Below are 22,578 nucleotides of genomic sequence, written 5' to 3' on the forward strand. Positions count from 1 at the left end.
ACATTCAGACCAGTTCAATCTAAAGTGGATCAGAACCAGTAAAACACGACCATAATATCCAGTAAATACTCAGAACTGCACATGTTTCTGTTTGTAAATGGAAACATTTTCATATATTTACACCAAAATAAAGTAGAATTTCACAAAAAATGAGACTAACCTGAACAAATCTGACCAACCTGAACTGTCTTCATGTAAATCAATGTATTTGTTCCAATAATCAGTCTGTTATTAAATGTTGTGTGTATTTGTAGATGAACTGTATCTGTACATTATAATGAACATGTAGAAATAATAAACTGAGGCAGAATATGGTTCAAATTACACTGATTATTTTAAGGTTGTTCATCCACCTTTAACCCTTAAAGACCAAACATCCACCTTTAACCCTTAAAGACCCAAACATCCACCTTTAACCCTTAAAGACCCAAACGTCCACCTTTAACCCTTAAAGACCCAAACGTCCACCTTTAACCCTTAAAGACCAAACGTTCACCTTTAACCCTTAAAGACCCAAACATCCACCTTTAACCCTTAAAGACTCAAACGTCCACTTTTAACCCTTAAAGACCCAAACGTCCACCTTTAACCCTTAAAGACCCAAACATCCACCTTTAACCCTTAAAGACTCAAACGTCCACTTTTAACCCTTAAAGACCCAAACCTCCACCTTTAACCCTTAAAGACCCAAACCTCCACCTTTAACCCTTAAAGACCCAAACCTCCACCTTTAACCCTTAAAGACCCAAACCTCCACCTTTAACCCTTAAAGACCCAAACCTCCACCTTTAACCTAAACCATCTACTGATCTAAACTGTTTAATTCCTGTTGATCCACTAATCCTATCAATCTATGTCAATAATCGGTGTAAAATACAGTTCTTCATCTTTTCATGGTCATCACATATGACCATATTTGGACGTTCAGAGGCTCCGTAGTTACCGTGGAAACACCATCATCTTCTACAACATTGATTCACCAGTAAAACCCATGGAGTTGGATCAATGACAGTGAATGGACACATTGGGTTTTTTGATTATATTATATAATACATAAAATGTACAAAAAAATTACGAAATAATAAGTAACATGAAAAAATATTTTAAAAATGATTAAAATTACATTAAAATAAGAATAAAATAAGCAACAAAACAGATAAGGTGTTCAATAAAAATGAACAAAATGAATAATAAATGGGCAAAAATAATTAGAAATGCACAAAATAAGCCACAAACTGAATGAAATTGGAGAAAAATATAATAAACCCATGGAGTTGGACCAATGACAGTGGATGGACACACTGGGTTTCTGTTCAGTTAATGACAGATTGGACTGAAAAAGACACTGTTTATTCAGTTTGATCTGTTTCTGATTTAATAAAGATCAACTTTAATCTGAGCTTTAATGAACATCTATATCACTGGTGTCAGACTTATTCTAGTTCAGGGGCTAAATTCAGCCAAATGTGGTCCAAGGTGGGCCGGACCAGTAAAATAATAACATAATTATATATAAATAATGAACATAATGGACATCTACGAACTGTCCTTTAAAACAATGTGAATAACATGAACAACATGGAAAAAATCAGTGTAATTTGAACCATATTCTGCTTCAGTTTATCATTTACACATGTTCATTCTATCGTACAGACACAGTGGATCTACAAATACACACAACATTTAATAACAGACTGAATATTGGAATAAATACACTGATTTATATGAAGACAGTTCAGGTTGGTCAGATTTGTTCAGGTTATTTGCGAAATTATACTTTGTTTTAGAGTAAATCAAGGTTATAATAGTTTTGTATTTTTCATTATAGTTTAGTTTTATTTAGTTTTTACTTTTTTTCCTCTAATTCAGGTAGTTTTAATTTGTTTTAAGAGCAGGTTTGGTAGTTATTATTAGTTTTCTTTTTTTTTCATAAATGCTTAGTTTTAGTTTAGTTTTATTTTTGTCATATCTTTTATCTTCTTCGCCATCGTATTCAAACAAATCCCATACAGGACTCTACCGTATGGTGCCGCTAGCTAAAATTGCTATAGCGAAATAAATTGATTTCATATCAATCTGACAATGACAAAGACGAAAACGAAGGGAATTTTATCCATAATTTTTGGTTAGTTTTGTAGGCAGACAATACAGTTTCAGTTAGTTATTGTTTTTTTTCTTTTAATTGTTGTTTTTATTTATTTCAGTTAACGAAAATGCTTTTTCAATTGTAGTTTTTGTCATTTTGTTAGTTTTCGTTAACGATAATAACCTTGGTGTAAACACAGAGAAATTACATGAAAATATGTACATTTACAAAGAGAAACATTTGGAGTTGTAAGTATTTATAGGTTTTTATAATAATATTTGGAACCTGAACTAACATTTTTGTGAATATCTTGTAATTTTTGCATTTCATAAATTCATCCCCTGGACCAGATTGGACCCTTTGGTGGTCCACATTTGGACCCCGGGCCACATGTTGGACACCCCTGAACTACATGATCAGAGAATTAAATATAGAAAATAGATGATTTTGACTGAAGAAATGCCAAACTCAGAGGATAATATTATAGTAAATGATGATAAATCACTTAAAAAAAGGTTAAATAGAGAATAAATCCATTTGTGAAGTGACAGTGAAGTCCCAGTGTGGGTTCAGACCAATCAGACATGAGGAGGTGAAACAGATGTGAGGTAAGAAATGTGGGACAAGCAGTGAGGAGGAGGAGAGAAGGAGGAGAGGAGGAGGAGGAGAGGGGGAGGAGAGGGGGAGAGGAAGAGGAGGAGAGGAGGAGGATGATAGGAGGAGAGGAGGAGGATGATAGGAGGAGAGGAGGAGGAGAGGAGGAGAGGAGGAGAGGAGAGGAGAGGAGAGGAGAGGAGAGGAGAGGAGAGGAGAGGAGAGGAGAGGAGAGGAGAGGAGGAAAGGAGGAGGAGAGGAGGAGGAGAGGAGGAGGATGATAGGAGGACAAGAGGAGGGGAGGAGGAGAGGAGAGGAGGAGGAGAGGAGGAGGAGGAAAGGAGGAGGAGAGGAAGAGGAGGAGATGAGGAGGATGATAGGAGGAGAAGAGGAGAGGAAGAGGAGGAGAGGAGGAGAGAAGGAGGAGAGGAGGAGAAGAGGAGAGGAAGAGGAGGAAAGGAGGAGGAGAGGAGGAGGAGAGGAGGAGGAGAAGAGGAGGAGAAGAGGAGGAGGAGGAGGAGGAGAGGAGAAGAGGAGAGGAGGAGAGAAGGAGAGGAGGAGGAGAGGAGAGGGGGATGATAGGAGGAGAGGAGGAGAAGGAGAGGAGGAGAGGAGGAGGAGAGGAGGTTGCAGCTCGCGCACATAAAAGCAGAGGCAGAGGGAGGCTGAGGATGGAAAGATGACATCCATTAACAGGAGCTGGTTGCCATGACTACAGATGTACAGCTGAGAACACAGACACCCCTTCTTTCCTTCCCTCTCTCACCACCACCACCACCACCCGCACGCGCACACACGCACTGACATACGCGCGCGCGCACACACGTAATTTTTTTTTCTTTCTTTCTTTCTTTTTCTTTTTTTTTTTTCCTTATCCAAACTGCTATGAGAGCTGGAGCCGCGTACCAAATATGCTGATGTGATGGTGGCAACGTGTTGACGGGGGTCGGAGTCGAGAGACCGGCTCTGGTGGGAAGTAGGCCGCAGCTCTGGCCTGGCGTCCCCGTGCACAGCCTCATCCCTCACGCAAGCATGGTCCTGCAGGGGGGGAGGAAAAGGAGGAGGTAGTGGGGCCGGGTGCTTCCCAGGCCCTCCGCACGCGCTGCCTCTGCTCGGACTGCTGAATCTCCCTGAACGCAGCACACATCCAGCCGTAAACGCATCCTTCCCCCGCTGCTTCCCCCGCTACTGTCTGCAAGTCCTTCCGCGCACAGAAAAGGGCATCACACCGCACAGCACAGGAGGCAGCCACCGGATGGATGGAGGGAGTCGGTTCTCTTTTCTTTTTTTTTTTTTTTTTTTCTTTTTCTTTTTTTTTTTCCTGGCGTCCCCCTCTTCCCACAGAGGAGGCACCACCGAATGGCTCCGGTGGATGAGGGTGAATTATGCAATTCCTACCATGGGTAACCGGAGACTGGGAGACCGGGGCTGGATCTGACTGCCACTCTTCTTTTCCGTTTCAAAATGCAAGAAATGTTTGGGAGGAAAAGCACTTCCCCTGTGTTCCCATGGCCGCATGTGGAACCAGAGTGAAAAAGGCTGGAGTCAGTGAAGGCACATCCGAACATGGTTCTCCCCCCAACCTGCCGCTGTCTGCTCCGCTTGTATTCCACTCCAGTTTGTGTCCTACATTTACAGCGCACTTGGTCATGGTAGGTGGTTCTGGTGCCTTCTATTCATCTCTTTCCTCTGTCCCTCTTCTACACTCCCCCTTCCTTTAAAGAGACACTGCATTACTACAGGCACAGCTCTGCCCCCCCCCCCCCAAACTTCCACCACCATCACACACTGACACTGACACTGATGTGGAGAGGAACTAATGAAAGAAACACACTGAAGGTGGAAGATGTATCTGACACATCTGGTTTTACATGGATTTACTGACTGAGGCTTAACCTTTTTCAGATTATTGGATTTGTTCCAAGAATTTTCCTCTTGTTCTGAACCCCTCTGAGATATGACAAGTAATTTAAACAATGTTTATAATAAAAGCAGCTCCATTATTGGAGGATGAGGATGGAGGACACAGGAACTGTTTACACTGGGTCTAAAAAGAAGAGAAAAACACTAAATCTGAGGGAAAAGGAAAGAAAACAAGTGAAATATCTGTTCATGCAACAGAGAATTATACTGGACTATGGACTCAGATTAAATCTGAGATGTGTGAACACTTTTTTTTTGTTGCTTAATTCAAGATTTTTTGGTTTGTTTAATTCAAGATTTTTATTTATTTATTTATTTTGCTTAATTCAGTGTTGTTGTTTTTTGTTAAATTCAATATATATATATATATATATATATATTTTTTTTTAATTTAATTTTATTTTTTTTTTGCTTAATTCAAGATTTTTGTTTTTTGCTCAATTCAAGATTTTTCTTTTTTTTTGCTTAATTCACGATTTTTTTTATTTATTTTTTTTTAATAATTCAGGATTTTATTTTTTATTTTTTTTGCTCATTTCAAGATTTTTTTTGCTTAATTCAAGATTTGTTTTTTCTTAATTCCTTTTTTTTTTTGCTCAATTCAAGAATTTTTCTGCTTAATTCAAGATTTTTTTGTTGTTGTTGCCTAATTCAAGATTTTTATTTATTTTTGATTTTTTTTGCTTAATTCAAGATTTTTAGTTTTTTGCTTAATTCAAGCAAAAAAGTGGGAAACCCACTTATTGAGACTTAAACTTCTTCAGATTATTTGATTTGTTCCAAGAATTTTCCTCTTGTTCTGAACCCCTCTGAGATATGACAACTAATTTAAACAATATTTATAATAAAAGCAGCTCCATTATTGGAGGATGAGGATGGAGGACACAGGAACTGTTTACACTGGGTCTAAAAAGAAGAGAAAAACACTAAATCTGAGGGAAAAGGAAAGAAAACAAGTGAAATATCTGTTCATGCAACAGAGAATTATACTGGACTAGATTAGTTGAATTCACATTAAATCTGAGATGTATGAACACTTAAATAAGAAATGAACTCTTAAAATAATTATCTAACACTTCTAAATCTAAGTTTGTTTGTTTTTTGTTTTGTTTTGTTTTTTTTAATCTTGGTAAGAACCAGATAATTTACAGTGAACCCTCAAGAAATGTGTACTTGTTTTATGCAGTTTTAAATACATGATCTTTATTTGACCACATATATATTTATCATAGATTTAAAAAAATTTTACAGTGAAGACTTAAAACAAGTATATTCTGCTTAAAATGTGAATTTTATCATTCTATAATCCTTAGATAATACACTAAGTAACTTTAAACACTATGAAAAATCTAAATCTGACCAAGTGAATTTTTCTCATTTCCAGTCCAAATATCTCATCACACCTAAAGTCAGACAGAATCACCTACAGAGGAACTTTTCAGAGAGATATAAGAACTGATTTATAGACAACAGATCTGGAAAATCTGATTTCAACAAATCTGAACAAGATCAGTTTCACTTGTTCCATTGGCAGATTTTTTATTTATTTATTTATTTATTTTTACTTAATTCAAGATTTTTTTTGTTTGTTTGTTTAATTCAAGATTTATTTATTTTTTTGCTTAATTCAATGTTGTTGGTTTTTTTGCTTAATTCAAGATGTTTTTTTTTTTTTTTTTTTTTTTTGCTTAATTCAAGATTTTTTTTGTTTAATTCATGATTTTATTTTTTTATTTTTTTATTTTTTTTGCTTAATTCAAGATTTTTTTTTGTTTTGTTTAATTCAAGATTTATTTATTTTTTGCTTAATTCAGTGTTGTTGTTTTTTTTTTTGCTTAATTCAAGATTTTTTTAGTTTTTGCTTAATTCAAGATTTTTTTTTTTTTGCTCAATTCAAGAAAATACAGGAAAAAAACAATACTTTTGGATTGTCTACATAACAAAAAACACAATACCTCCCACCCCCACCCCCACCCTACAAAGTCCAGGGCAACACATCCCCATCTAAGATTAAATAAATAAATAAGCAAAACAAAGAAAAACAAAAACATATCGAGGCAATAATATTAGTAGGTAAGACACTCATCGGGTATAAATAATTAAACAAAAAGAAGTGGAGTTGGTCTACGAGGCAGATTTGAATAAATGAGGTTGTGTTGTGTTGTGTTGTGTTGTGTTGTGTTGTGTTGTGTTGTGTTGTGCTGAGAATGACATGATCCAGTTTAAAACTCATAAATTCATGAGTTATCAGGGAGAGTTTCAAGTATGTTTTAATAAAGGACAGGACTGGGTTCTAGGTGGAGGAGAAGAGGTTCTGGACCCTGAGTGTGTTCAAGACTTAGATGGAGCAGGAGGTCACTCATCAGATGCATTCTGAATATTTTACAGTGGACAGTGTTTTTTTTTTTTTTTTTAATAAATAAAGCTGTGAAGCAAGGTTATAATAGTTTTGGATTTTTCATTGTAGTTTAGTTTTATTTAGTTTTGACTTTTTTTTTCTCTAATTCAGTTAGTTTTAATTTATTTTTAGATCAGGTTTGCTAGTTTTTATTAGGTTTTTTTTTTTTTTTTTTTCTAAATGCTTAGTTTTAGTTTAGTTCTAGTTTTAGTTTTTTTGTTTTTTTATATCTTTTATCTTCTTCACTGTCATATTCACATAAATCCTAGACAGGACTCTGTTGCTTTAGTCTCCATGTTTCAGACTCTAAACCAAATGACGGACCATGAAGTACTGTATGGTGCCACTAGCTAAAATTGATGGAGTGAACTAAATCAATTTCATATCAATCCGACATTGACCAAAACGAAAACGAAGGGAATTTTATCCGTAATTTTTATATGTTTTTGTTAGTTTTGTAAGCATACAATACAGTTTCAGTTCGTTATCATTTTTTTCTTTTAACTATAGTTTTTATTTATTTCAGTTAACGAAAATGTTTTTTCAATACTAGTTTTGGTCATTTTGTTAGTTTTCATTAACGATAATAACCTTGCTGAGAAGCTCCTGTCCCCTACAGAGGACAGAAGGGCTGTGCTGTGTCTCCAGAGGATAAACTCATGTGTCATGAATGGAAGCCTGTAGAGTTGGACAACACAAGGATCATGTTTGTTTTTACATGGACAGAAAACAGCACAGAGTTTATGAATATGTACGTTTATTATAAAGTACTTTTTTCTTTTATCTTTAACCCTTTCATGCACGAATTATGAGAACCTTAATCAAATTTTTTTCCTGAGTGTTTTTATTCCTCTTTAGGCATGAAAAAAACGATGCGATTGAAAAATTTCCTCTGGAAAAAATAAATAAATAAATAAAATAAAATAAAAATAATTTTAAAAAATTCAAAAATACATAAAAAAAATAATAATGGAAAAAAAAAATCTTATGAACCTATTTTTCATTAAGTTGCAAAAATATCCACTCAGGAGGACACCACACGGTTAATTTTTGACGCACAGAAACATGTATTTACTGATAAACTATGTGAGAACTATGGGGAGGGCTTGTGACTCTGGGGGTTTATGCTCAGGAGAGATCTACATAATGTTACCAATTCATGTCAGAAAAGATATGTAGTGTCTTAAAACTTTAATAAAGATATGTGTAAAAAAAAAAAAAAAAAAGAACAACAAAATCCATGAATATACAAGAGAACAGCTGTAGAATAGCTGTCAACTGTAGTGACCAATATGCATGAAAGAGTTAAGGTGGAGTTGATACACCAGGGGGGTCAAACATGTGGCCTGGGGCCCAAAACCAGCCCACTAAAAGGTCCAGTCCACCAGAGGGTCCAGTCTGGCCCACCAAAGAGTCCAGTCCGGTCTACCAAAGGGTCCAGGGAATGAAAACATTCTGTGTTCTGATTAGTTAACAGTATTTCCACCGCTACAGCACATTCTTACAATTCAGATCCTTTCAATATGATACCTGCTTTGAACAGTAGATGTCACTGTTTACCTTAGAGTGAATTGTCCTCTATCGACTCTAAACTGTCCCTGACTTTAAAACCTGATCATTTAACTAATAAACACCCAGAACTACTTTTATGTCACTTCACAAATGATTTTTTCTCCATTCTTTTTTACTTTTCTTATGTTATTTATCACCATTTATTATAATATTATGCTGAGAATTTTGCATTCTTAAGTGGAAATGTGGTATTTTGTTATATTTAATTCACTGATTACATAGATGTTCATTAAAGCTCAGATTAAAGTTGATGGTTATTCTATCAGAAACAGATCAAACTGAATAAACAGTGTCTTTTTCAGTCCAATCTGTCATTAACTGAACATAAACCCAGTGTGTCCATCCACTGTCATTGATCCAACTCCATGGGTTTTACTGGTCAGTCGATGTTGGAGAAGATGACGGTGCTTCCATGGTAACTACAGAGCCTCTGAACGTCCAAATATGGTCATATCTGATGACCATGAAAGGTTCCTGTTTTCCAGTGTCGACTTTCTTTTATTTCTTTCCTTATTAACAGTAACATTTGTAACTTGATGAAAGTTCTCTGGAGTTTCTCAAACTGAGACAACCCCACCTGGTGCTCCACCTGCAGAAGGTCCTGTCATGTGACGTCACCTGAACATCCATACGTAAATGTTTTCACTGTGGCAGGAGGTCAAATACACTGATATGTGAGGGATCCATTGATAGAACTAATATCTGATGGACTTCTTGTAAACTGTTAGGAGTGAGTGAAGTAAGAGTCACACACATTCAGTTTAATGTGGATGGAAACAGATGTTAGCAATATTTATAGACAACAGTATGGTTAGAGAACCTCTGACATCAGTGCATATTTAAAATAGTACGTCCACCTCTAATGGTAATTCAGCCAAAACTGTAATTTGATGTCACACGTATAGATAGATAGATAGATAGATAGATAGATAGATAGATAGATAGATAGATAGATAGATAGATAGATAGATAGATAGATAGATAGATAGATAGATAGATAGATAGATAGATAGATAGATAGATAGATAGATAGATAGATTATAGAAGACTGACTTGTATTTTTAAATACATTACTGTATGTGTATGGATGAATGTCTTTGATTAGATAAATACTGTACATTTAACTGTGTCTTTATTAACGCTTTCATGCATGAATTATGAAAACAAGTATCTACCGTAGATTTTTTTTTTTATTAGATTAATTTTATTTCTCTAAATTAGGCTAAAGTTGAAATGCATTTTGAATTTTTTATAAATATGACCCAGGAAAGAATATGTTTGGACTTTTTTAATTCAATAATTGTTGATATTGGAAACATTATAATGCAACAGTTTTTTGTTTTTTTTTCAGATGCATTTTTAAACATTTTTATAGAATGTCCTTTACAGTGGACAGTTTTTGGTTTTTTTTGTTTCGTCTAAATCTGTGGACATGTTGTCCAGTAGTGGACAGTAAACCCATGTGTAGGTCTGAGGAGGTTCACTTCAGCAGATCCCAGATCAGTCCACATTCTACAGCTCAGATGATCCTTTAGTTCATTGTATGTCTGAGGGTCTATACAGACTGAACCCATGTGGTTTGGACTATATCACCTTTAGAACCCTTTGGAACATCAGTTCAACTATGGGTCCACATGTGGACATCAGGCATCAAAGGGTTAATGTATAATATGAACCAACACACAACAACAACTGGATTTCACCAAAACTCCAAACTGTGTCTTCAGACCAGAGGTCTGCAGACTGTGGCTCTGGGGCCACATGTGGCTCTTTAACATCTCTCTATGGCTCCTCTGGTCAAAAACACAAGGAACATTTTGAAATGAACTGAATGAATCCTTATTTTTTTAACATCGTTGTAGGCCTAAATCTATTCTAACTTTGTCCATCTGCAAAACTGTGCAGGCTTTACACGAAATAAAAGAATTTTTTTGACAGCATAAAAACCAAAACGGATTATTTTCTTGCCAAATTCAATACAAGATGCTCCATTTGTATTTGTTTGTAGTTTGTAGGTAAGCCACTATACATGAAAGTTGTGCTTTTTCTCCATTATACAATGTAAGTATGTTTTGGAAATAGTGTCCATCATAAAAAAAAAAAAAATGGTACAAATCTTGCTTGTTTTCTTTCTTGTAGTTGTATAATTTCATAAATACACCAGACGTCGCATTGTTTTAATGCTACTTTGGAGGAATCGACAAGTTGTGTGTTCTCCTCTCTCTTCCATCACCAACAGCTCCAGCCTTCATTCAGCTCATGTCCACACTCTCATCTTTATACATGAAAACATGGAGCGCAAGGAAGTGATGCAGATCAGCGGACCCAGGTCAGGTTGGTGTGGGTCCAAAAAATGTCTCTTTATTTTTGGGGCGGGTCAAATAATTCCACAAAAGCAGGTTGAAAAAAAAACACAAAAAAAACCCCTGACCCGCGCATCACTAGCACAAGGCAAAGACTGAAGGAAGAAGACGCCTCAGTCAGATTATTAAAGTGAACGATGTAGACAAACTGTGGTGTCAGTAATGTTCTGACCCACGGAAGCACCACCACTACTGAAGAATACTGTGGACAGACTGTGGGTTTGGATTATTCTGCTCATTTAGTTCATTAATGTGCTCTTTTCTCCAACATGCTGTGTGTCTTTTCTGCCTCCGTCTGAACCTTTTCCACCTTTATGTTGTTCACTTAAATTAAGTGGTGTTAGCTTGTGTTTAGTTTGGTTCAATGTCTGAGAAGAACTGTTGATGTTTGTGTCTGTTTTATTCTGCTCTTTACTGAACATTGTTCATGTTCTAGTGAACGTTAGTAAAAGTTGCTCATTGTTGAACAGCTGTTTGTGTTGTTCCTCTGCTGTCAATGTGATAATGTCATCATACAACAAGTCAAGTCCACTTCAACATTATTGACAATTAAGTCAATCTGAAAAAATCTGAAGTCACTAATGCACTAGTGTACGTACTGTCTGTATATTCTATATGTATGATGACCAGCTCTAACTCTGACCCATGGTTTTTCACACACCTGTATGTTAGTGCAGGGAAATGGACTTGGTTTAGTTCGTCATGTTCATCTGATCAAAGCTGTTTGAAATGGTGCGTTACATGAGAAGAGGAAAAAGTCTGTTACTAAGAATCATGTTGGCTGTGACCAACTCCAAACACCTGCAGCTCCATTCTGTCGGCTTCGTCTTCTGCTTGTCGCTCATTTCTCTGCAGGTTCCATCTGTCGGATCTGAACAGGTATGACAACCTCAGAGGCTGAAGAGATGACGGTCGACCCTGGGACCGGAGCCTCCACAGACAGAAGGCCAGAAGAGGACAAGGAGGAGGTGATCTGCTGGAGGTCCACCCCCTGGGGCAGCCTTAAAGGAGGGAAGAGGAGAGGAGTTAAAGACAGGAAGAGACGAGTGAAAGGAAGGAAGAGGAGACGAGTTAAAGAAAGGAAGAGGAGACGAGTTAAAGAAAGGAAGAGGAGACGAGTTAAAGGAAGGAAGAGGAGACGAGTTAAAGAAAGGAAGAGGAGATGAGTTAAAGAAAGGAAGAGGAGACGAGTTAAAGGAAGGAAGAGGAGACGAGTTAAAGAAGGGAAGAGGAGACGAGTTAAAGGAAGGAAGAGGAGACGAGTTAAAGAAAGGAAGAGGAGACAAGTTAAAGGAAGGAAGAGGAGACGAGTTAAAGGAGGGAAGAGGAGATGAGTTAAAGGAGGGAAGAGGAGACAAGTTAAAGGAGGGAAGAGGAGATGAGTTAAAGAAAGGAAGAGGAGACGAGTTAAAGACAGGAAGAGGAGACGAGTTAAAGGAAGGAAGAGGAGACGAGTTAAAGGAAGGAAGAGGAGACGAGTGAAAGGAAGGAAGAGGAGACGAGTTAAAGGAGGAGACGAGTTAAAGTAAGGAAGAGGAGACGAGTTAAAGGAAGGAAGAGGAGACGAGTTAAAGAAAGGAAGAGGAGACAAGTTAAAGGAAGGAAGAGGAGACGAGTTAAAGGAGGGAAGAGGAGATGAGTTAAAGGAGGGAAGAGGAGACAAGTTAAAGGAGGGAAGAGATGACTTAAAGAAAGGAAGAGGAGACGAGTTAAAGACAGGAAGAGGAGACGAGTTAAAGGAAGGAAGAGGAGACGAGTTAAAGGAAGGAAGAGGAGACGAGTGAAAGGAAGGAAGAGGAGACGAGTTAAAGGAGGAGACGAGTTAAAGTAAGGAAGAGGAGATGAGTGAAAGAAAGGAAGAGGAGACGAGTTAAAAAAAGGAAGAGGAGATGAGTTAAAGACAGGAAGAGGAGACGAGTTAAAGGAAGGAAGAGGAGACGAGTGAAAGGAAGGAAGAGGAGACGAGTTAAAGGAGGAGACGAGTTAAAGTAAGGAAGAGGAGATGAGTGAAAGGAAGGAAGAGGAGACGAGTTAAAGACAGGAAGAGGAGACGAGTTAAAGGAAGGAAGAGGAGACGAGTGAAAGGAAGGAAGAGGAGACGAGTTAAAGGAGGAGACGAGTTAAAGTAAGGAAGAGGAGATGAGTGAAAGGAAGGAAGAGGAGACGAGTTAAAGACAGGAAGAGGAGACGAGTTAAAGGAAAAGATGAGTTAAAGAAAGGAAGAGGAGACGAGTTAAAGTAAGGAAGAGGAGACGAGTTAAAGTAAGGAAGAGGAGACGAGTTAAAGACAGGAAGAGGAGACGAGTTAGAAACTACAGAACAGGTCAGACAAACGGTGAAGGACCAGGATGAAGACATTCCAACTCAAACCAGCTGATGTCAGTGATGAGTCACTGCTGTGGTTTTAGAACATCACGACAAATGAGTGAAGTTCATCTGAACCATGAATACAACATTAACCCCCCACCCACGCAAGGGGAGGCTAGGGCTATTGTTTTTGGTTTAGTTTGTTTGTTTGTTTGTTTACCCTTTAGCAGTACATCTGTTGGTTGAATTCAGACCTAATAGGGTTTACAGAGTCCCACTGACCCAGAATAGATGTGATTACATTTTGGTGAAAGTAGGTCAAAGTTCAAATGTTGAAAGGAATTTTAAAATCTTTTCTTTCCCCATTTACTTACAATAGGTGGAATTTCAAATGTCTATAAAAACAACGTGACATCATGAATAATGTGCAGATAACAGACCACTTTTAATTGGCATGTTATCTGTACACATTATAAGCTTTCAGCGTGTACATTGACACCTCGTAAAATAACACACCATCAGCACGATTAGTCTGATTAGTGACTACTGTGATTAGCAGTTAGGGTTAGGTTTAGGGTTAGCGGTTAGCACAATTAGCAGCTAGCGTGATTAGCAGTAAGGGTTGGGTTTAGGGTTAGCAGTTAGCACAATTAGCGGCTAGTGTGATTAGCGGTGAGGATTAGGTTTAAGGTTAGGGGTTAGCAGTTAGCAATTAGTGTGATTAGCAGCTAGCACATTGACACGCCATCAAATGGCCTTAAATGACAAGATGAAAATGCATATGTATAGCACGCCATATGCAATAAACTGGCGTCACATACAATGCGATTTCATGAAATCAGTCTGATGAAAACATCAATTTTGTTTCAATTTTCTTCAAATTTGTCACATATATCAGGGGTGTCAAACTCATTTTAGTTCAGGGGCCACATTAAGCCAAATATGATCTAAATAATGTCAACTCCAAACTTTCCTCTGTGTTTTAGAGCGAAAAAAGGAAAATTATGCCATGAAAATGTTTTCATCTACAAACTATCCTTTAAAACAATGGAAATAACATGAACAAACTGAAGTTTCTTAAGAAAAATAAGTGCAATTTTAACAGTATTATGTCTCAGTTTATCATTTACACATGTACATGATAACGTACAGATCACAGTGGATCAACAAATATGCAAAACATTTAATAACAGACAGAATCTTGTTCAAATTGTACTTACTTCTCTTAAGACATTTCAGGTTGTTCATATTTGTTCAGGTTATTCACATTTTTTGCGAAATTATACTTTGTTTAACTGTAAATACTTGAAAATATTTACATTGACAGAGAAAAATTTTGCAGTTGTCATTATTTCTATGTTTTTACGATAGTATTTGACTGGTCCTGTCCACTTGAGATTGAATTGGTCTGAATGTGGGACCTGAACTAAAAGGATTGTTCATATCTTAGTGTAATTTTTGCATTTTACAAATTCCTCCCAAAGGCTGGACTCGACCCTTTGGTGGGCTGGATTTAGCCACCGGGCCGCATGTTTGACACCTGTGACATATATAGAGGCAGTTGATATGACATCAGCACACACATAGACATGATGACATCAGCTGGATCCATGAGAAAATAAACTACAATATGTGTGAGGGGCGGGGCTTGTTGTGCCTGCAGCCACTTATCATCAGCTGTTTCCTTGTGGTGACAGTAGTGTTGGACAAACTGGTCTGTGTCTGGTCCTGGTCTTAAATGGATCTGTGTCTAGTAGTGATGGGACTTTTGGCTCTTTGAAGGGAGCCGTTCAATCAGGAGCCGTTCACTGAAAAGAGCCGTTCAAAAGACTGGCTCTTTTGTGTTTTTTGCATTCTTTTGAAACACCAATGTTTTAATGACTAAATAGGCTAAATGTGATGATTGACATTACATTTTAAAGGTGTTTAATTGACAGTACATATTATCTTACTGTAAAAAAAAGAATAGTTAGTTCAAATGTGTGAGCTAAATACATGACATGAGAGGTGACATTAGGCAAACGCTTGAATTTGACCAAAAACATCACGGTACATTATGAGAAAGATATATTTGAAAGATATATTTTTTTTGCAAATATTGCAAGTTGCATGCCCATCTTATCTTTCTGAAAAGTGCTTCCAAATACTCCTCCTTTTTCTTTGGCTCATTACTCACAGGTGGTCACTCACTCACTGTCAAACTTTTCTCCGGTTTCGACCAGTCTTCCAGCTCACGACATCTCACACTTCAACCTGTTGTTTTTTTGCTAACTTCTTGCCATTAGACATGCACAGTGCACAAGCACTCTTTTTTTTCTGCTCGAACATTCTCCTCCTGCCCAATGCCTCCCAAGTGACACTAAATTGACAGGCAATCAGACACTCCCTCCTTAAAAAAAAATGAACAGCTCTTTACAAAGGCTCAGTTCCCATTGTTCATTTCAAAGAGCCGTTCAAAAGATTTGATTCGTTTGTGAACGTCACATCACTAGTGTCTAGTCCTGGTCTTAAATGGATCTGTATTTGGCCTTGTCTCTGTCTCAGACAAGGATGATTCAGGACTGTATTCAAGACCAAAGTTGTGGGAAATCACACAATTTCTAAAATTTTTTCAGATTTATTTGCAAAAATCATACACTCTTTATTAAGTGTAAAACTTTTTGTAAATTATTGGTTCGTCTTCCACAGGTCGTCTCATTATAGCACATGGGTCTGTGACATCGGACAAACCCGATGCATGGTCAGTGTCACCCTGGTTTAGTCTTGGTCTTGCAGCAAACACGACGCGGAAACAGCTGGAGCTCCGCATCCCACCAGCCGTTTTCGTGTTCCAGCCGTTTTCGCGTTCCAGCTGTTTATGCGTTGTGTTCGTTGCAGCTGCCACTGCCAGGCAGCTGCACAAACCTCCACTTCCCACAATGCACATCGCGACAAAATTCTGAAGATCCCTGAGTTCCCTCCCGGCTCTGTTTGTAAACACATGGTTTGTTTATGGTGGATGGCACTAAAGGCTGGTTTATGCTTGCCGCATCAGCAAGCTCCACGCGCCTTCACACGATCAATTAACGTCATTTTCACAGCCATGCCCCTTCGCACGGCTCATCTCAAGCGGAAACTTTCTGCATCGCGCACCTCAGAAAATTTGTAAGAGACGTGCGGACAACATGGCCGACATTTAGGAGCTCCTGGTGGTAGAAGTACAGAAGTACAGGCACTTGTATGATTCCTCACACCGGGACCACCGTGACAGCCATGTGGTGAACAATTCATGGAGGGAAATTGCAGCGACAGTCGGCAAAGAGGAGGAATGGGCAAAGAAAACCTGGAAAAACATTCAGGACAGATATGTAAAGGCAAAAAAGACCGCCAAAGGGAGAAGTGGAGACCCAGGGGGGAGCCCATACGTCTGAAAGAGTTGAGCTGGCTCTGGAATTTTATTAAACACAGGGAAACAGACACAAATTTCCCTCCGGAAGAGGTTAAGTTTATTGATAACTATGTGAACTATGTGCAGTTTTCTTCTTCTCTAGCCGAGCAAAGCTGCCTGGAGTATAAACGCACCACACGTACTCTCGTGGTGAATCCCTGCGTCTATTTTCCACACGTCACGTTTGTGCAGCAAGCATAAACCAGCCTTAAGACACTGTTCACTGTGAGGGAAGAGATTCAGCTGAGTAATCACAGAAAGATTAATGGATTCATGATACTGAGGATATGAATGAGGTTGGACAGATTGGATGAAAAATTGGTGGTGAAAGTCTACCGCAGCTTTAAATACAGTTTGTAGATTTTCATTTCCAAATTTTTCTTTTTTCACTCAAAAATACAGAAAAAACTTTGTAGTTGACATTATTGATCAGTTCTGATCCTATTATTTGTATCACGGGTGTCAAACATGTGGCCCGGGGACTAAATCCGGCCCGCCAAAGGGTCCAGTCCGGCCCTTGGGATGAATTTGTGAAATGCAAAAATCACACTGAAGATAATAGCAATCAAGGATGTTAAAATTATTTAAGGTCATTTCAGTCTAAAGTGGATTAGATCAGTAAAATACTATCATAATAACCTATAAATAACTGTAAATTTTTCTCTTTTAGTGTAAAAAAAAAAAAGTTAAATTACACAAAAATGTTCACATTTACAGACTAGCCTTTTACAAAATTGTGAATATCTAAAATGTCTTAAGAGAAGTATGTGGAATTTTAACAACATTCTGCCAGTTATTAGATGTTTTGTGTATTTGTAGATCCACTGTGATCTCTAAGTTGTGATTTGCATGTATAAATGATAAACTAAGGTGTAATATTGTTAACATTGCACTTATTTTACTAAAGAATTTTCAGGTTGTTCATATTAGTTCGTGGTTCAAGTACAATTCGTGGATGTAAACATTTTCATTACAGAATTTACTTTTTTCACTCAAAATTTCTTATCCTATTATTTATATTATTTCATTATTTATGTTGTTTTACTGGTCTGGCCCACTTTATATCACATTAGGCTGTATGTGGCCCCTGAACTGAAATGAGTTTGACACCCTTGATTTCTATAATTTTCCTGGTCCGGCCCACTTTAGATCAGATTTGACTGAAAGTGGAACCTGATCTAACATTAGTCTGACAGCTCTGTGTCGTAGATGGTCACTCAAACCTCTTTCCATTTGTTTATTTTTTAGTTTTTCATGAGTAAAACTTACTTATATTTGCGTGTGAAGCATCTTGAAACTAATCCGTGCTCGTCTTGTTTTTCTTCATGATTTCCTTAAATTAAAGACAGAAGTGAACAGTACATTTACAACAGCTCTGAGTTGACGATGCTGATATTTAGTCTTAAAAACACAGTTTATTGACCCATACCTGATATCAGCAGGTATCCGTCCTTTGTTGTTATTGTGATCTCTTCAGGTGTGAAATGGTTGACGTCCAGCTGAATCCTCCAGCTGTGTTGACCCGTTCGGACCTCTGACATCGCTCCGGCCGCTTGTCTGGGCCTCCTGTGGTCACCGGCCGCAGGGTTCTGACCACTGAACACAGGCAGGAGAGGGGTTTGCGCGTGGGCCGGCCACGAGAAGGACGCCAGCCTCCTCCTGGCCCAGTCCAACCAGTCCAGATCACTGGGCTCCAGGAACGGAGGAAGACCAAAATCCTGGGTGAAGATGCGACTGGGCTGCGTCCAGTTGGGGAAAGGGTCCCAGCTGACGTCTCGACGAAAAATAGGACGAGGTAATATTTTATTGTGTTCGCCCATTTCCTAAAAGATCAACTTTGGATGAAAACGGAGTAAAGGCTGTAGCTGTTCCTCCACAGAATGTTCTGGACAGAGCAGTGAGACTGAGAACAAAGAGGCAGCTGTGTTTGTGTCCACGACAAACAGGAGTCTGGGTCCAGTAGACGGCTGCTCTGGCATGGACCACACTCCTTATATAATCATCTGATTTATGTGACCACTGTCCGCCACTAAGTGTGATCTAAGGCACAGGTGTCAAACATGCAGCCCGGGGACCAGATCCGGCCTGCCAAAGGGTCCAGTCCAGCCCTGGGATGAATATGTGAAATGCAAAAATTACACTAAGATATTAACAATCCTTCTAGTTCAGGTTCCACATTCAAAACAATTCAATCTCAAGTGGGCAGGACCAGTAAAATACTATCAAAATAATATAGAAACAATGACAACTCCAAATTTTTCTCTGTGTTAGAGCGAAAAAAAGTGAATTTGCATTACGAAAAGGTTTACATCTACAAACTATCCTTTCAAAAGATGTGAACAAACTGAAAAAAATAAGTGTAATTTTAACAATATTATGCGTCAGTTTATCATTTCCGCATTTTCATTATAACTTACAGATCGCAGTGGATGTACAAACACAAAACATTTAGTAACAGGCAGAATATTGTTAAAATTGTATTTACTTTTCTTGAGACATTTCAGGTTGTTCATATTTGTTCAGATTATTCACATTTTTTTGCAAAATTATACTTTGTTTTAGTGTAAATACATGAAAATATTTACATTTACAAAGAGAAACATTTGGAGTTGTCATTATTTTTATGTTATTATGATAGTATTTTACTGGTCCTGCCCACCTGAGATTGAATTAATCTGAATGTGGAACCTGAACTAAAAGGATTGTTGATATCGTCAGTGAAATTTTTGCATTTCACAAATTCATCCCAAGGGCCGGACTGAACACTTTTTTGGGCCGGATTTGGCCCCCGGGCCGCATGTTTGACACCTGTGTTATAAATAATGACAACTCCAAATTTTTCTCTTTGTCTGTGTATATTATGTAGTATTTTCATGTATTTACACTAAAACAAAGTATAATTTCACCAAAAATATGAATAACCTGAACAAATTTGAACAACCTGAAATGTCTTAAGAGAAGTAAGTACAATTTTAACAAGATTCAGCCTGTTATTAAATGTTTTGTGTATTTGTAGATCCACTGTGATCTGTAAGTTCTAAAATACATGTCGGCTAAAATTTGCGTAGAGGTCTTATTTGTATCTTTGTGCATAAGAAATCAATAGAAGTGAATCCCCAAAGGAACTTTGTGTTGGTAAATGCAAGTTATGCAAATTTACAGGATTTCAGTTCTGTTCAACATGTTGATGTTCATATGAACAATGTTTTCAGGTCAAAAATGTCCAATTTCATCACAATTAATGCTATATTTTCATGTCACAAATGGCCAAGTTATATTTGAACTGAATTTACCTGAAAAACAAATATTCTATTTTTTTTAGATTCCCCAGTTTTTCTTACAAGATTCTATCCTACATATCACATGTTTTATTTTTACAGGTTCAGTATGGAGTATGGTGCTGATCCATCCTGCTTATGTTACGCCAATACATACATGAAGAATGTCACACGTCACTTTTTAAATCAACAATTTTCTAATAATAAGCATTTTTATAAAGAAATAACAATTCTATATTGTTATTTCCTCTTTAGTATGATGATAAACTATACAATAAATAATTGCGAACCTAGTTTTTGCACAAGGATCATTTGTGGAAACGGTGACATGGCTGCCGAGCATCAGTATGATGGGATCTGGAACAACCATGTCACATCCGTCCACTGACACATTTTGTGTTTTTGTGTCAGCTGTTATTGTTTTAGATCCACAATACTAACATTTATGAATAAGAGGAGAATTAGCAATAGTAAGTCTATAAGTTTATTACTAATAAAGTACTGGTACTGACCAGAGCATCATGGGTAATGTCACGTCCGTCCACCAGCAAAAGTTTTCACATACACGTGCTATTCAAAATCCAGTATTTCTGAAAATATAGCTTCCACTGTCAAATAATATCAGTAGTCTGTGCACAAATGGATTAGCATTATTTCAGCACAGTTCAATGCATTTCTGACAACTTTTTTTTTTTTTTTTTTGACAAAAATGGCCACTCATTTGACCCCCTAAGTAAATTTTAGTCGATGTGTAAATGATAAACTGAGGCACAATATTGTTAAAATTACACTTATTTTTTCAGTTTGTTCATGTTATTCACATCTTTTCAAAGGATAGTTTGCAGATGTAAACCTTTTCATAATGTAAATTTACTTTTTTTGCTCTAAAACAGAAAAGTTTGGAGTTGACATTATTCATATATTATTATGTTATTATTTTACTGGCTCGGCCCGCTTAAGATCAAATTTAGCTGAATGTGGCCCTGAACTAAAATGACTTTGACACCCCTGATCTAAGGGACAAGAAGGACTGGGACACCACTCCTCCGTCGTCCTGGGATCCTGAGAGGACAATGTGAATTATTTGTATTTATATCTGTGGAGTGTCCATGGTAAGTTGTTGTTGAATGACTGTGAGCGCAGGTTCCTGAGCAGCAGCCTCTGCATTCAGATCACATCTTGGTGTTCTTTGTCTGTAGAAGTCACAGCCTGGTGTTACAGGAGGGAGCGGCGCCCACATTCAGACTCAGCAAGAACAAAACAACTGAGTTACCTCCAGGTTTAACCTCCTAAGGCCCAGGAAATATCAGCAAAGTACAAGCTTTTTTCATTTTTTATTAAATAAGTGCCTATATTGGAAACATCATGATGCAACAGTTTTTTCAGATGCAGTTTTTAAAATTTTTATGTAATGTCCTTTGTGGTGGACAGTTTTCTTTTCTTTTTTTTTTTTTGTATAAAGTTGTGAAACTCTTGTCCACAAATGTGGACAGAAAACCCATAGCTGGGTCTGAGGAGGTTAAACACAACACTGACAAAAACCCCTGAGCAAAGACATCCTTAAACTCATGAATTATCAGGTGTAGAGTATGTAAAGCACATGTTTACATAATGCACTGTTAAAGCCACAACTGTGTCCAATAATAAACTGACGCAGTTTAGAGCTTGTGTGAAATTTGACATCATGAGCTACGACTTCATGGGAAGGATTGAACAAATAATGAACCGAGCTTTAGAAGAATAAATCCATTAACCACTGACTATGAGAGACGGGATGGTATTTATCTGCAGCTCCTTCCATCTGCACTCATTCAAACCATTTGTCCAAGCAGATAAATATGGAATGACCCATAAAATACAAGATTAGAAATATACAGAACATCAGAACACTGATCATTTGGGAATCAGACATTCCACCTTTCTGCCGGTCACTCTTGAACAAGCAATTTGCAAACTCAATGAGGCTTTTTACCTGGTGAAATAAAGGATGCCAGTGGTGATTTCTCACAGACTGCAAGGGAAGCTCAGCTTCCTCTAAAACAACGAAAATTGAATGGTTAAATATGTTCAGTTGTGTTGACATTTCATTGACTACAAATGTGTTAGAACACGTTCATCTCACAGACGAGTTCGTTCAGAATCAGCTTTATCACAAAACAACAGACTCGATGTTGTTCACTTCTCCTCCATTCCCGTGTCTCTGTTTTCTCATCCATCTCTGCTCAGTGCATTTGTCCGTAGACACTCAGCGTCCATGCACTTCAATGGGACTGAGTGGAACTGTTTTTTTCATTGCCTCAAAACTGGACGGTAACTGGATAAATGCCACAATGTTGTCCCGCCCCTGGACGCTCGGCGTGTCTGGGGGTGAATGGAGCTGTGGGCGGAGCTCAGCTGGGCTGGACACTGAGTTTCCACGTGCTGATTGGAGGATCAGTCGAAAGGCTGAATCCCATTTGATTGACAGCTGTTTTGAGATCTACTCCTTCACTGACACAGTTCAGTTTAATACCATCGCACATTCTGCTGTGAAATCAAGAGAGAAACCACTACAAAATGACTTGTTCATTTCTTGCACTGTAAATAAAACACACTCATTGTACTTCCTTGTTTCAATTTAACATAATTTC

The 22,578-nt window shown here is 37.7% G+C and overlaps 2 protein-coding genes across 2 annotated transcripts in view; both read right to left on the minus strand.

Moving 5' to 3' along the window:
- The window catches only part of taok3b (TAO kinase 3b), a 29,138-nt gene extending 24,741 nt beyond the window's left edge, over positions 1–4,397 (minus strand). The window contains exon 1 of the mRNA XM_030149837.1: positions 3,587–4,397. The gene's annotated coding sequence lies outside the window, so the exon portion shown is untranslated. The remainder of the gene's footprint in view (positions 1–3,586) is intronic.
- Positions 4,398–11,721: 7,324 nt separating this feature from the next.
- Positions 11,722–18,517, minus strand: LOC115429989 (heat shock protein beta-1-like). Its single transcript, XM_030149847.1, has 3 exons — positions 18,100–18,517; positions 17,940–18,003; positions 11,722–11,937 (listed from the first exon to the last, which is right to left on the minus strand). The coding sequence occupies exons 1-3, from the start codon at positions 18,488–18,490 to the stop codon at positions 11,778–11,780; spliced, it is 615 nt and encodes a 204-aa protein (XP_030005707.1). The 5' UTR covers positions 18,491–18,517; the 3' UTR covers positions 11,722–11,777.
- Between the last annotated feature and the right edge of the window lie 4,061 nt (positions 18,518–22,578).

Source organism: Sphaeramia orbicularis, chromosome 12 (assembly GCF_902148855.1).
Source record: "Sphaeramia orbicularis chromosome 12, fSphaOr1.1, whole genome shotgun sequence".
In the NCBI taxonomy this organism is placed as follows: domain Eukaryota; kingdom Metazoa; phylum Chordata; class Actinopteri; order Kurtiformes; family Apogonidae; genus Sphaeramia; species Sphaeramia orbicularis.

Excerpts from the sequence above, each read along its gene's own strand:
- LOC115429989 (XM_030149847.1), bottom strand. The coding sequence starts at position 18,490 with ATGGGCGAACACAATAAAATATTACCTCGTCCTATTTTTCGTCGAGAC. Across the intron at positions 18,004-18,099 it reads CGGATACCTGCTGATATCAG|GAAATCATGAAGAAAAACAA; the intron begins GTATGGGTCAAT and ends CTTTAATTTAAG. Across the intron at positions 11,938-17,939 it reads TGCTTCACACGCAAATATAA|GCTGCCCCAGGGGGTGGACC; the intron begins GTAAGTTTTACT and ends CCCTCCTTTAAG.